Consider the following 13,616-nt stretch of genomic DNA (forward strand, 5'->3'; position numbering starts at 1 on the left):
AATCCATAATCACGTATAATAAATTGGCTTTCAAGGATGTATATATACCTTATCGTTATGATTAACACAGGCTAATGATTGGGATAAATTCTGTCATATGACACTTTTGCGTTAATGCCAATTTTCTCGATAAAAAGTGTTTCCAAACCAGCTTTTCACAACATTTGATGTATCGACATAGAGTTTATGCGCTAGAGTTAAACGGAAAATATTAATTTCACCTTGGAAATTTAGCGTTTCCATCAGCTTTATTTTGATGCGCTAAAACTTTTTTTGCAAAAAATCGTTGGATGGAAACTTAGTTAGAGAATAAATAAAAAATAAACATTCCATAAATTCCATTATTGAATTATCTCCTCTTTCACTCTTTTCAGTGAATTTCATGGTTTAATGAGAGATTTGAACATTATATACTGACACCAGATCTGTGTTCATGTCCAGATCCCACAGTTTCTCCTGGATGATTGTAGCCAGAATGGAATTCCGTGTCGGATCTTCTGCACTCAGCCCAGGAGACTGGCGACCATCGCTGTTGCGGAGCGTGTGGCGGCTGAACGCGGCGAGAAGATCGGACAGACCATCGGCTATCAGATCCGCCTGGAGAGCAGGTACAGAATGTGCACGTTCACTGAATCATTTCCATAAGACATTGAAATAACTGCAAAGATGAGTTACTGATATTATTTACCTGCTCGTCTTCAGAGTTTCTCCTAAAACTTTACTGACGTTCTGCACGAGTGGAGTTCTGCTGAGAACACTGATGGCTGGAGACGACGCGCTCTCCACTGTTACACACGTCATTGTGGTGAGCGAGTATTTCTCTGTATCATGGACAGAGAGTTGCCTTGGTGAGCTCATATAGATTTCATAAGTTCATTTGGTTGTCTCCTGTAGGACGAGGTACACGAGCGAGACGGTCTGACCGATTTCTTACTCACTAAGATGAAGGACGTTCTCCACAAGATGCCCTCACTGAAGCTCATTCTCTCCAGTGCAGCATTAGATGTCAATCTGTTCAACAGATACTTTGGAGCCTGTCCTGTTATTTACAGTAAGAGAGCACATGAGAAAAGTGTTTTATATATGAACATAACATACAAATGTGTGTATCTGTACTTTGATTTGTTGTGTTTTAAAGCGATTGTTGTGTTGTATTTGAAGTCAAAGGCTGTCCATTTGACGTCAAGCAGCTCTTCCTGGAAGATATCCTGCGGACAACTAGCTACACAAATAAAGATATGATTAAATACAAGAAGGAGGCACAGAAAGGTTAATATTAAGTGAATATGAAGCAACCTCATATTAATGCACTAAAACCACTCAAAACACAAGTAAACGCGTTGCAACACCTTGGCAACCGCACAAAACATCCTAGACGTAAAAATCAAATAATAATTGTGTTGCAGCAATATCTCTGTCATGTTTAATCGTCTCATTGTTTGTTTCAGAGGAGAGACAGCAGACGAATCTGACAGCGTGGTGTGACGCCCGTCAGACCTTCCTGCAGCCCGAGTCTCGGAGAGACAAGACGTCCTCGTGTGTCCTACAGGACAGTGACCTGCTGGATGACGGAGGGGACAGTGTCTTCAGCCAGCTGGTACTTTTACACGATTAAACAGCTACCTAGAGACCTTTACTGGTCATTGGCAATGTTAACATGCACCCTCATAATGCGATTAAGGCAATACTGCGATTAAACTGTTTCTCATGTAAACAGAATACTGCGATTATGCTTATAATCAGAGTAATGATAATCGCAGTAAGATATGTGGAGTACTCCTATTTTAATCGCTTTCTACTGGCATGTAAATGCTTCAATCGCATTTCCCCGTTTGTAGTCTGAATTGAATGTTGGGGAGATAAAAAGACGGTATTCTGCAAAAAAAAAAATGGCAAGTACGTTCAAACGGGTTTGTGCTCGCGGGCGAAACACAACAACATCTAGCGCGTGTATTCCGATTCACATACAAGTGACTCTTATGAACTGATTCTCTTTAGTGAATCAAAACAGACAGAGCGACCAGTGTAATCTGATAAACTAATGACTTTGTTGCCTCTGCGTCTGAGACCGTCAATCCGCGCATCTTATCACGTGGCTTGTTGAGCGCGTTACCGCGGAGACGTAGCACGTGTGGAGGCTTTACGCTATTCTCCGTGGCATCTATGTACAACTCACCACGCACCCCACCGAGAGCGAGAACCACATTATAGCGACCACGAGGAGGTTACCCCATGTGACTCTACCCTCCCTAGCAACCGGGCCAATTTGGTTGCTTAGGAGACCTGGCTGGAGTCACTCAGACTCCAGGGGTGATAGACAGCATCAATACTCGCTGAGCTACCCAGACCCCCCACGAACTGGTTCTTTTTAGTGAATCGAATGAGACAGTGTAGTCAAATGACTCTTATGAACCGGTTCTTTTAATAAACCGTTCAAAAAGACCCACTGACTAATTTCCCTTATGCCAAACTGTATTTAAAGAGACATATTTGCAACAAGATGTTTTTTGTAGTATTATTTTATTAAAAAAAGCATTAAAACATTTCTCAGCAATAATCAGAGCAATGGCAAGTAGCATGTGAACGGGATTGAAGCGGTTTGCCCAAATCATGTAAACATCTTAATCTAATTATTCCTTATACTCGGATTATTGCAGTAATCAGAGTATTGGTGAAATTAAAATGTGCTTTCTTAATACACTTCTTATTAGTTGTTTCTTCATTCATGTCCCTGGTCTTATTGTGGCCGATTCATCAGTGCTCATTATTCTCATCAAACTTGTTCTGCCTCTTAAACCACTTTCCTTTCTGACTGATGTCACACTGGCTTTTGGTTAAAGTTAATGTTAACCAGTAGTCAAATAGTAGATTTCACTATGTTTATGCCTCTCATCCACACTAGAACAGTGTTTTGCTCCGCAGGGCTCCAGACTGACTAAAATGAATCAGCGGTTTCATCAGATATCATCTTGTGAGTTATTGAATACATCTTTAGAGTGCGCACCAGTGTGTCTCATGCCACTTTTCACAATTTCTATTGAGATGAGCTCGCTGCACGCAACAACAAACATAGCACGTGCCAGGATGTCCGATCCGTGAACTAATGGCACTTTTGATCCGGGTCTTTGTAATGAATCACCCGAAAATAACTCAGGAGCTCAGGTTAGCAGTTTGAATCAGAGTCACTTTCTCAGCGAATCAGCCGTCAGTGAGTTGTTCACAACTGGGAATGCAAACATTTCAAAATAAGAGTCCCAGGTGTAATTTGGGCTTTTTTATTATTAAATGTCCTGCATTATGTACCAAATCTTGTTTTTTATTTTTGGTTGGTATTGGAGTAGCCCAATAAACTGCATCGGGGTTTTTATTAAATGTGCACTCTTGTAGTCTCCGTGTCTGTTCCATTCGGTCACGGTAAAGAAAGACTACGATTTAAAAATTATATTTATGATCTTACACTAAGGACAATTGGGGCAAATATTCATTGATGCTTAAGAAGGCAACACACTACTTTATGCAGACTATACTTTATGTAATTATCTGTTATGTAGATACTGAAGGGCAGTACTAAATAAAAAATGTATATTTTATCTCCGATATTTGGATAATTTCTGAAAAGGGTGTGAAAACGAATGCACTCAACTATATGAAACCCCTGATTAATGGGTTATCAGCTGTCTTCTTAATCTTGTTTCTGAACAACAATCTAAATCGAGAACATGTGTAATTTGGCAACTAAAACAGCCATTTGGCTCCTAAATGTTTCAGTTTAGGAGCCAATGGCTCCAAAGTAATTTTTTTTTAGTCTGGAGCCCTGCTCCACCGATAACGCTGTCTATTACTTTGGAAAGCGATGACGTTCGGAAACTAAAAATTGTGTTTTCAAATGAAAACAGATTAGTGTGGATGTGGCCTAAGGCTACTGTTGTATTGACCTGTTTGATGCGACATCACTGTATGTTGCCATGTTTGTGGCCACAATTCCCTATACCGTCAGAAGTTCGACGACGGAATATGAGGACAATTGCATTTCAGACCGTACATGGAATGGCGCTTTTTTTGCATGCTCAGTAAGGGGATTTAAGCGTTTTCATATGTTTCAGTGTGGACGAGAAACTTTTGGAAAACGGTTGAAAACGGCAGTGTGGACTGAGTGCATCGTTTTAAGTTTATCGGGATTAATGAGGTCGTAGCCTAAATCTTTTGGTTTACTCACCAGAGCCAATATGTTCTTTATTAAATAAAGTAAAAAAGTTAGCAGCGATGAAGTGGGAGAGCTGGGATAAACACTTGTTGGTTTATGCTCATTTTTACAGACATGTCAGTTATATGTAAACGTGTCAATGATATTTATAAATAGAGTCGGATACAATTAAACTGAAAATGCACATAGGACGGTGTTAAATTCATAACACCCTGACTTTATAAAGGTATGTCATAATTGTAATACATAAAAAAGCACTATAATGTCAATATATAGTATATGTTTAATGTGTATATATCAGTGTTAGTCAATAAACACCACATCATAACATTATGAAGCACAGACTTTATTCACACTACCAGACTACATACAATGTAAACATATTACTCAGATACACTAATATGCCTCGGTTGCTTTGTGTGTTTTTTATGAATTAAAAGCAGCTCTTACATTCACACAGATGGGATCCTCACAGACATTTCGTAATATTTTGACCAAATCAGACCAAAAAACAACACAGAAACATTTGTAACTTCTAAATGAGAGATGTTTACGGTGATGTACTGGTAGGCGTGTGCACTCGCTGGTCACACGTCAGACTTGCCCGCGGACAGAGGTAAATCGTGGATAAAATATATTTATATCTCCGCAGAAGTTATATTTGGCAATGTTTGTGCTGACCTCAGACTTGTATACACTTCCTGGGAATTTGCATGGATCAAAAGCAGTTTTTGATGTTTTTCTTGAAATCGTTTCCCGGGTGTTTTTCCATTCACTGTCACTGCTTCCTCCCACTGATGGTCACAAATATGGCGGCAGCGAAGAAAAAGTGACATCACTGAAACAGGTCAATAGTGTTTCTGCAGGTCTTTTAAAAAGTCTTAATTTGCTATTTTTGAACAGCAATCGTGAAGCCACATTCACACGATTCACGCCGTTTTAACTCCACATGAAAAGCGCTTGCAGAGAACGACTTGTTTTGCACTGAGCGCTGGCACTGCACACGTAAATTATAATTTATCCGAATAGTCCGGTAAGACGGAAGTGCAACATGGCGCAGGGGCAAGGCTGATGATGACACACCCACTCTCTACTATCCAATCAAATACTGATGGATGAAATTAAGTCTCCCTCCCCCCCCCTTACATTTTTAGCATCGAATATCCTGTTTCACTTGGCAATATGTCACTTTACAGTAGTAGAAAGGGTTGTAAACTCCATGTCTCACTCTGAAGTGTATTACAAACATTTGAAAGCTTTTCTGCTGTGTGTGTTTAGAGTGAGAAGGATGTCTCTACACTAGAGCCCTGGCTGCTCAGGGAAATGGACACCTGCATCTCCAACATTTTCCTGAACTACGATGCCGACGCCTTCATACAGCTCTTCAACCTGATCCTGAACGAGAGCATCAGTGGTACTGAACTATTATTCTAGAGGGGGTCTGGTTTATCTCAGCGAGTATTGACACTGACTACCACCCCTGGAGTCGCAAGTTCGAATCCAGGGTGTGCTGAGTGACTCCAGCCAGGTCTCCTAAGCAACCAAATTGGCCCGGTTGCTAGGGAGGGTAGAGTCACATGGGGTAACCTCCTCGTGGTCGCTATAATGTGGTTCTCGCTCTCGGTGGGGCACATGGTGAGTTGTGCGTGGATGCCGTGGAGAATAGCGTGAAGCCTCCACACACGCTCAACAAGTCACGTGATAAGATGCGCGGATTGACGGTCTCAGATGCGGAGGCAACTGAGATTCGTCCTCCACCACCCGGATTGAGGCGAGTCACTACGCCACCACGAGGACTTAGAGCGCATTGGGAATTGTGCATTCCAAACTGGGGAGAAAAATTACAGAGCTTTTACTGTAAATGTTTAGGTTTGATGTGGTACTGTGGTGCGATTGTGCTCTTTCAGTGGACTACAGTCACAGTGAGACGAGCGCCACTCCTCTGATGGTGGCCGCAGGTCGAGGGTTTATCAGTCAGATGGAGCAGCTCTTGAGTATGGGAGCAAACGTCAACATCAAAGCCTCAAACGGCTGGTGAGAAATTGATGAAATATTTTTAAAAAGAAATTGACCTAATATTGTGGACCTAAAAACTAATTTGAAAACTAACACTGTGTCGTAACCAGGTACAACGCGCTACAAGTTTCCAGCATCAAGTAATTCATCTGATGGTGAAAATGCTGCACGATGCGGCACAATAAAAGCCAATAAGAAGAAATTATTAAACTAGTCATAGGTGCAGCTAGTTCAGTCAAAAACTCAGATTAACATGGAAGAGATCGCTTTTATCTTCTTATCTTGTCATGTCTGGTTAGGACATTTTGTTAAGTCAGAACATAGAGAATGTCTGAAACCTAAGTTTGTTAGGTTTGAAATAATAAAACAATAGATCTAGTGTTGAAAATTTGTCAAACGGTAGTGGAACATGTTCATAGTTAATGTGATGAACTACACCAACATACATTGAGTTAGTGAAATCTTTCTGACATTGGTTTAATCACTTACCTCTTATTAGAGAAGATATTGAACTAACTGGGGTTTGCGATCACAACATGTAAGTCTCACTTTATATAAAAGCATCCGCTAAATGAATAAATATGCATGTTTTTTTATTTTATTTCAGGACGGCTCTAGACTGGGCCAAACACTTCAATCAGACTGAAGCTGTAGATCTGCTCGAGTCTCACATGTAAGGACACAGTTTGAGAAATATATGAATGATGTACAATTGGGGTTCTCAGCAGGGATGTTAAAAGGATGCCAGGGGCGCTGAGAGCATATCAGTAGAGACGGGGGGGCATTAGGTCACAAATGGGGGGCGTTTATCAGTCATATTAATCAAATCTATCATCAAGTTCCTCTTTGCATTAAAACATTTATCTAGACTTGGAATATACCAGTTTTCCATTCTAAGGTTTGGTACGCATTTTACCGCGGTTCATCTGAAGTCTAGCGACCCATCTGAAGTATCTGGTTTAGTGGTGTCAAATAGTCTTACATGGGTCAACATTCTACTGAGAGCAGATGTCCAGTCCACAGTTTTGAACATGTTGGTGTGTTATAGTAAAGCACAGCTGAAAGATGCATAACAAGAAGTTTACTGAAAAACGACATGTCGCAGAACAAGAAAAAATGCCGTCAATATAATGTTGAGTACCTTAGGGATGGCTTCATACCCTCACCTACAAGAGGGTATGTCATTTAATGAATAGGTTTGAATTATACCTCACATTGTAACCCACGTTATTATTATTTGACTCAAGCCCGATGGAGACGGAGACACCGCAGACTCAAAAAATAACATGATCTTTTCATATTGCCCATACCTCACGATGCATCTTTAGCAGCTGAATCAGGCTGGTTGTCTTTTAACCTTTGCCTGATAATCCTCCTCGCTGTATTTATACACTCATTTTTCATTGTGTTTCAACACTTCTAAAACCATCACACCGGTGATGATATGAAAGTGGCGCTGAAGTCTTAAGGCTGATTTATGCTTCTGTGTCGAACCTACGGCATAGGCTTTACATTTATAGTTCTACACTGGTGTGTCTGCGTCATTTTGTGAGTACACAGCCAAAATGCTATTGGGACAAAAATGCCTTAATTTCTGAAATAACTGCATGTTTCATAAAGAAACAAAGGCAATGCAATGGTATTTGTGGATTCAAAACTATTTATTTATTTATTTGTGATTTTCTCCCCAATTTGGAATGCCCAATTCCCAATGTGCTCTAAGTCCTCGTGGTGGCGTAGTGACTCGCCTCAATCCGGGTGGCGGAGGACGAATCTCAGTTGCCTCCACGTCTGAGACCGTCAATCCGTGCATCTTGTGACTTGTTGAGCGTGTTACCACGGAGACGTAGTGTGTGTGGAGGCTTCACGCTATTCTCCGCGGCATCCACGCACAATTCACCACGCACCCCACCGAGAGCGAGAACCACATTATAGCGACCACGAGGAGGTTACCCCATGTGACTCTACCCTCCCTAGCAACCGGGCCAATTTGGTTGCTTAGGAGACCTGGCTGGAGTCACTCAGCACGCTCTGGATTCAAACTCACGACTCCAGGTGTGATAGTCAGCGTCTTTAGTCACTGAGCTACCCAGGCCCCCTCAAAAGTATTTATTAATTTAGTGAAGCATTCAAAATGAGTTCATCAAAGTATGTAGTATTTAGGTACATATTATTTATTATACTGTACATTACCTGCCATGAGTAGAGAAAATAAATCGGGCATATACTGCATGCTTGCTTTTAAGTTGCTTAAATATCGTGGCATATTTTCATAAAATGTATCAAATTAATCAATAATTGCTTGCTTGACCAACACACAATGGGTGTTGTTTTAAAGCTTAAAATCTTTACAATGCATTTAGGCAAAATAACCAACTCTTAACAGATGCTTTTTTAATCTGCTGACAAATTAGAAGTGATCTGTTTTCACAACTTAAGAAATGTTTTTATTTACTGTACACCATACAGTCAAACATAGGGTCAAAACATCATACAGATCGGAAAGGTCCCGAGCAGAATACGACAAGTATTGTTTCACTCACTTACCTGAGAGAGAGAGAGAGAGAGAGAGAGAGAGAGAGAGAGAGAGAGAGAGAGAGAGAGAGAGAGAGAGAGTAAAAGACCCGAGAAAAGTTTATTAGTTGTAAACAGATGTGTCTTTTGTCGTGTGTTTGCTTGTTCATATAATACAGTATATAAAAACAGCAGATGCTGTCAACACAGCTTTTCTGCGTTGACACGACGTGCAGTTACATTTTTGAAGATGTGCACATCAGGCTACATCGTTGGCTATGCCATAACCACCGTAGCTACACGTAGCCTATGGCACAGGTTTGATGCAGAAGTATAAATCGGCCTTTAGACTCATGTGTTTTGCTTCATCAGAATGTGATCGATTTACTGTATGTGATCAGCCAAGTTGAAATACCAGTGATCGAGTTATAAGAAATGATTATCGTCCCATTCCGATCAGCAGTCAGTCGATCAGAGCATTCCTATAATAATAATAATAATATATGATGATGATGATAATAATAATAATATATGATGCTAATAATATTAATAATATATGATGATGATAATAATAATAATATTATATAATGATGATAATAATAGTAATAATAATATTAATAATAATATATGATGATAATAATAATAATAATATATGATGATAATAATATATAATGATGATAATAGTAATATTAATAATAATATATGATAATAATAATAATAATAATATATGATGATAATAATAATAATATATGATGATAATAATAATAATAATATATGATGATGATAATAGTAATAATAATAATATATGATAATAATAATAATATATAATGATGATAATAGTAATAATAATATTAATAATAATATATGATGATAATAATAATAATAATAATATATGATAATAATAATATATAATGATGATAATAGTAATATTAATAATAATATATGATAATAATAATAATAATATATGATGATGATAATAATAATAATATATGATGATAATAATAATAATAATATATGATGATGATAATAGTAATAATAATAATATATGATAATAATAATAATATATAATGATGATAATAGTAATAATAATATTAATAATAATATATGATAATAATAATAATAATAATATATGATGATGATGATGATAATAATAATATATGATGATGATAATAGTAATAACAATATTATTAATAATATATGATAATAATAATAATATTAATAATATATGATAATAATAATAATAATATATGATGATGATGATAATAATAATATATGATGATGATAATAGTAATAACAATATTATTAATAATATGTGATAATAATAATAATATTAATAATAATAATTGATGATAATAATAATAATATATGATGATAATAGTATGATCATAATAATATATAATGATAATCATAATGATAATAATAATAATATATGATGATGATAATGATAATAATATTAATAATAATATATGATAATAATAATAATATATGATAATAATAATAATATATGATGATAATAATAATATATGATAATAATAATAATAATAATAATATATGATGATGATAATAGTATTCATAATAATAATAATAATAATATATGATGATGATAATAATATATATATGATGATAATAATAATAATAATAATAATAATAATATATGATGATGATAATAGTATAATAATAATAATGATGATAATAATAATAATGATGATGATGATAATAATATATGATGATGATAATAGGAATAATAATAATAATATGATGATAGTAATGATAATAATAATATATGATGATGATAATAATAATAATAGTGATAATAATATATGATGATAATAATAGTATTCATAATAATAATAATATATGATGATAATAATATATGATGATGATAATAATAATAACATATAATGATGATAATAATAATAGTAATAACAATATTAATAATATATGATAATAATAATAATAATAATATATGATGATGATGATGATAATAATATATGATGATAATTATTGTAATAATAATAATAATATATGATGATGATAATAATAATATATGATGATGATGATAATAATAATAATATTAATAATAATAATATATGATGATGATAATAATATTAATAATAATAATAATATATGATGATGATGATAATAATATGATTATAATAGGAATAATAATAATAATAATATGATGATGATGATGATGATAATATATGATGATGATAATAATAATATGGTGATTATAATAGGAATAATAATAATAATATATGATGATGATGATGATGATAATAATATATGATGATGATGATAATAATAACATATAATGATGATAATAATAATAGTAATAACAATATTAATAATATATGATAATGATAATAATAATAATATATGATGATGATGATAATAATAATAATAATATTAATAATAATATATGATATAATAATAATATATGATAATAATAATAGATGATGATAATAATAATAATAATAATAATAATAATATATGATGATAATAATAGTATTCATAATAATAATAATATATGATGATAATAATAATAATAATATATGATGATAATAATAATATATGATGATAATAATAGTATTCATAATAATAATAATATATGATGATAATAATAGTATTCATAATAATAATAATATATGATGATAATAATATATGATGATAATAATAGTATTCATAATAATATTAATATATGATGATAATAATAGTATTCATAATAATAATAATATATCATGATGGTGATGATGATAATGTATGATGATAATAATAATAATAATAATATATGATGATAATGATAATAATAATATATGATGATGATAATAATAATATATGATGATAATAATATATGATGATGATAATAGTATTCATAATAATAATGATATATGATGATAATAATAGTATTCATAATAATAATAATATATAATAATAATATATGATGATAATAATATATGATAATAATAATAATAATATATAATAATAATATATGATAATAATAATATATAATGATGATAATAGTATTCATAATAATAATAATATATCATGATGATGATAATAATGTATGATGATAATAATATTAATAATAATATATGATGAAGATAATAATAGTAATAATAATAATAATATATGATGATGATAATAATAATATATGATGATAATGATGATATTCATAATAATAATATATGATGATAATAATAATAATGATGATGATAATAATATTATTCATAATAATAATAATATATGATGATGATGATGATGATAATATATGATGATAATAATAATAATGATGATATATAATGAGGATAATAATAATAATAATAATATATGATGATGATGATGATGATAATATATGATGATGATAATAATATTCATAACAATAATAATGATGATAATAATAATAGTAATAACAATATTAATAATATTCATGATAATAATAATATATATGATGATGATGATAATAATGATGATAATAATATTAATAATAATATATGATGATGATAATAATAGTACTAATAATATTAATAATAATATTATATGATAATAGATAATAATATGCTGATGATAATAATAGTAATAATAATATGGTGATGATAATAATAATATATGCTGATAATAATAGTATTCATAATTATAATAATATATGATGCTGATAATAATAATATATGATGATGATAATAGTAGTGATAATAATATATGATGATGATGATGATAATAATGTATGATGATAATAATAATAATAATAATATATGATGATGATGCTGATGATAATAATGTATGATGATGATAATAATAATAATAATAATAATGATGTATGATGATGATAATAATATATGATGATGATGATAATAATTATAATAATATATGATGCTGATAATAATATTAATATTAATATAGGATAATAATAATGATGATGATGATGATGATGATAATAATTATAATAATATATGATGCTGATAATAATATTAATATTAATATAGGATAATAATGATGATGATGATGATGATGATGATGATGATAATAATAATAATATATGATGATGATGCTGATGATAATAATGTATGATGATGATAATAATAATAATAATAATATATGATGATGATGATGATAATATATGATGATGATGATGATAATAATAATAATAATATATGATAATAATAATAACATATAATGATGATGATAATAATAGTAACAACAATATTAATAATTATAATATATGATGATGATGATGATAATAATAATAAGCATACATCTTGTTATTCTGCTCTTGCCAATGAATGTTCATGTATTTTTTTTTGTTTTTTTTTTCAAGAAAGCTGGTTCGAGGTTTTATATACGTATGTGTTTTATACTGTAAAGATTTTAATCTAAATTAGCTATGAGAAATGTGATCTCTATATGTTGTCCATGGTGATCAAAACATGATTGTATTTTAATGTATCTTTGAACATTTTAATTCAGGGGTGAATATAAATACTTCCTAATATAAATAAATAAGAAAAAAGTGTTTCAAAAATGACCCTTTTTTTTTTAACAACGCATGTAAACTAAAAATAGCTTCATGATCAAAAATGGCCTGTATCCATCTGTTTGAATTCAAGAAACACAAGGTTTGGCCTCAAAATCATGATGCGCAAGCCTGTTGAATGTTTGAACAAAATTGTAAAATTATGAAATGCATCAAAGTTGCTTCCAGCAAATTCAGCAAATAACACAAATATTGTGTTTTGTGTTAAAGTCTAAGAAAAAATGGGTGAGAACCACTGGGTTATAGAACATATTTTTTACTGTAAAATGAATGTGGAAAAATGAAAATAACAATATTGATTTTTGGCACGCAAATATCGATACAACATCGTGAGAAAAATATTGAAGTACT

At 32.3% G+C, this 13,616-nt stretch overlaps 1 protein-coding gene across 2 annotated transcripts in view; it reads left to right on the forward strand.

The window, feature by feature from the left end:
- LOC127423119 (3'-5' RNA helicase YTHDC2) overlaps window positions 1-13,616 on the forward strand; it is a 76,859-nt gene that overhangs the window by 15,136 nt on the left and 48,107 nt on the right. For both annotated transcript variants that reach the window (XM_051667202.1, XM_051667193.1), the window contains exons 6-13: window positions 442-608; window positions 703-805; window positions 895-1,051; window positions 1,162-1,269; window positions 1,449-1,597; window positions 5,483-5,618; window positions 6,112-6,238; window positions 6,828-6,893. In XM_051667202.1, the coding sequence (XP_051523162.1) occupies window positions 442-608; window positions 703-805; window positions 895-1,051; window positions 1,162-1,269; window positions 1,449-1,597; window positions 5,483-5,618; window positions 6,112-6,238; window positions 6,828-6,893 (1,013 nt within the window). The remainder of the gene's footprint in view (window positions 1-441; window positions 609-702; window positions 806-894; window positions 1,052-1,161; window positions 1,270-1,448; window positions 1,598-5,482; window positions 5,619-6,111; window positions 6,239-6,827; window positions 6,894-13,616) is intronic.

The sequence above is a fragment of the Myxocyprinus asiaticus genome, chromosome 3 (genome assembly GCF_019703515.2).
Source record: "Myxocyprinus asiaticus isolate MX2 ecotype Aquarium Trade chromosome 3, UBuf_Myxa_2, whole genome shotgun sequence".
NCBI lineage: Eukaryota > Metazoa > Chordata > Actinopteri > Cypriniformes > Catostomidae > Myxocyprinus > Myxocyprinus asiaticus.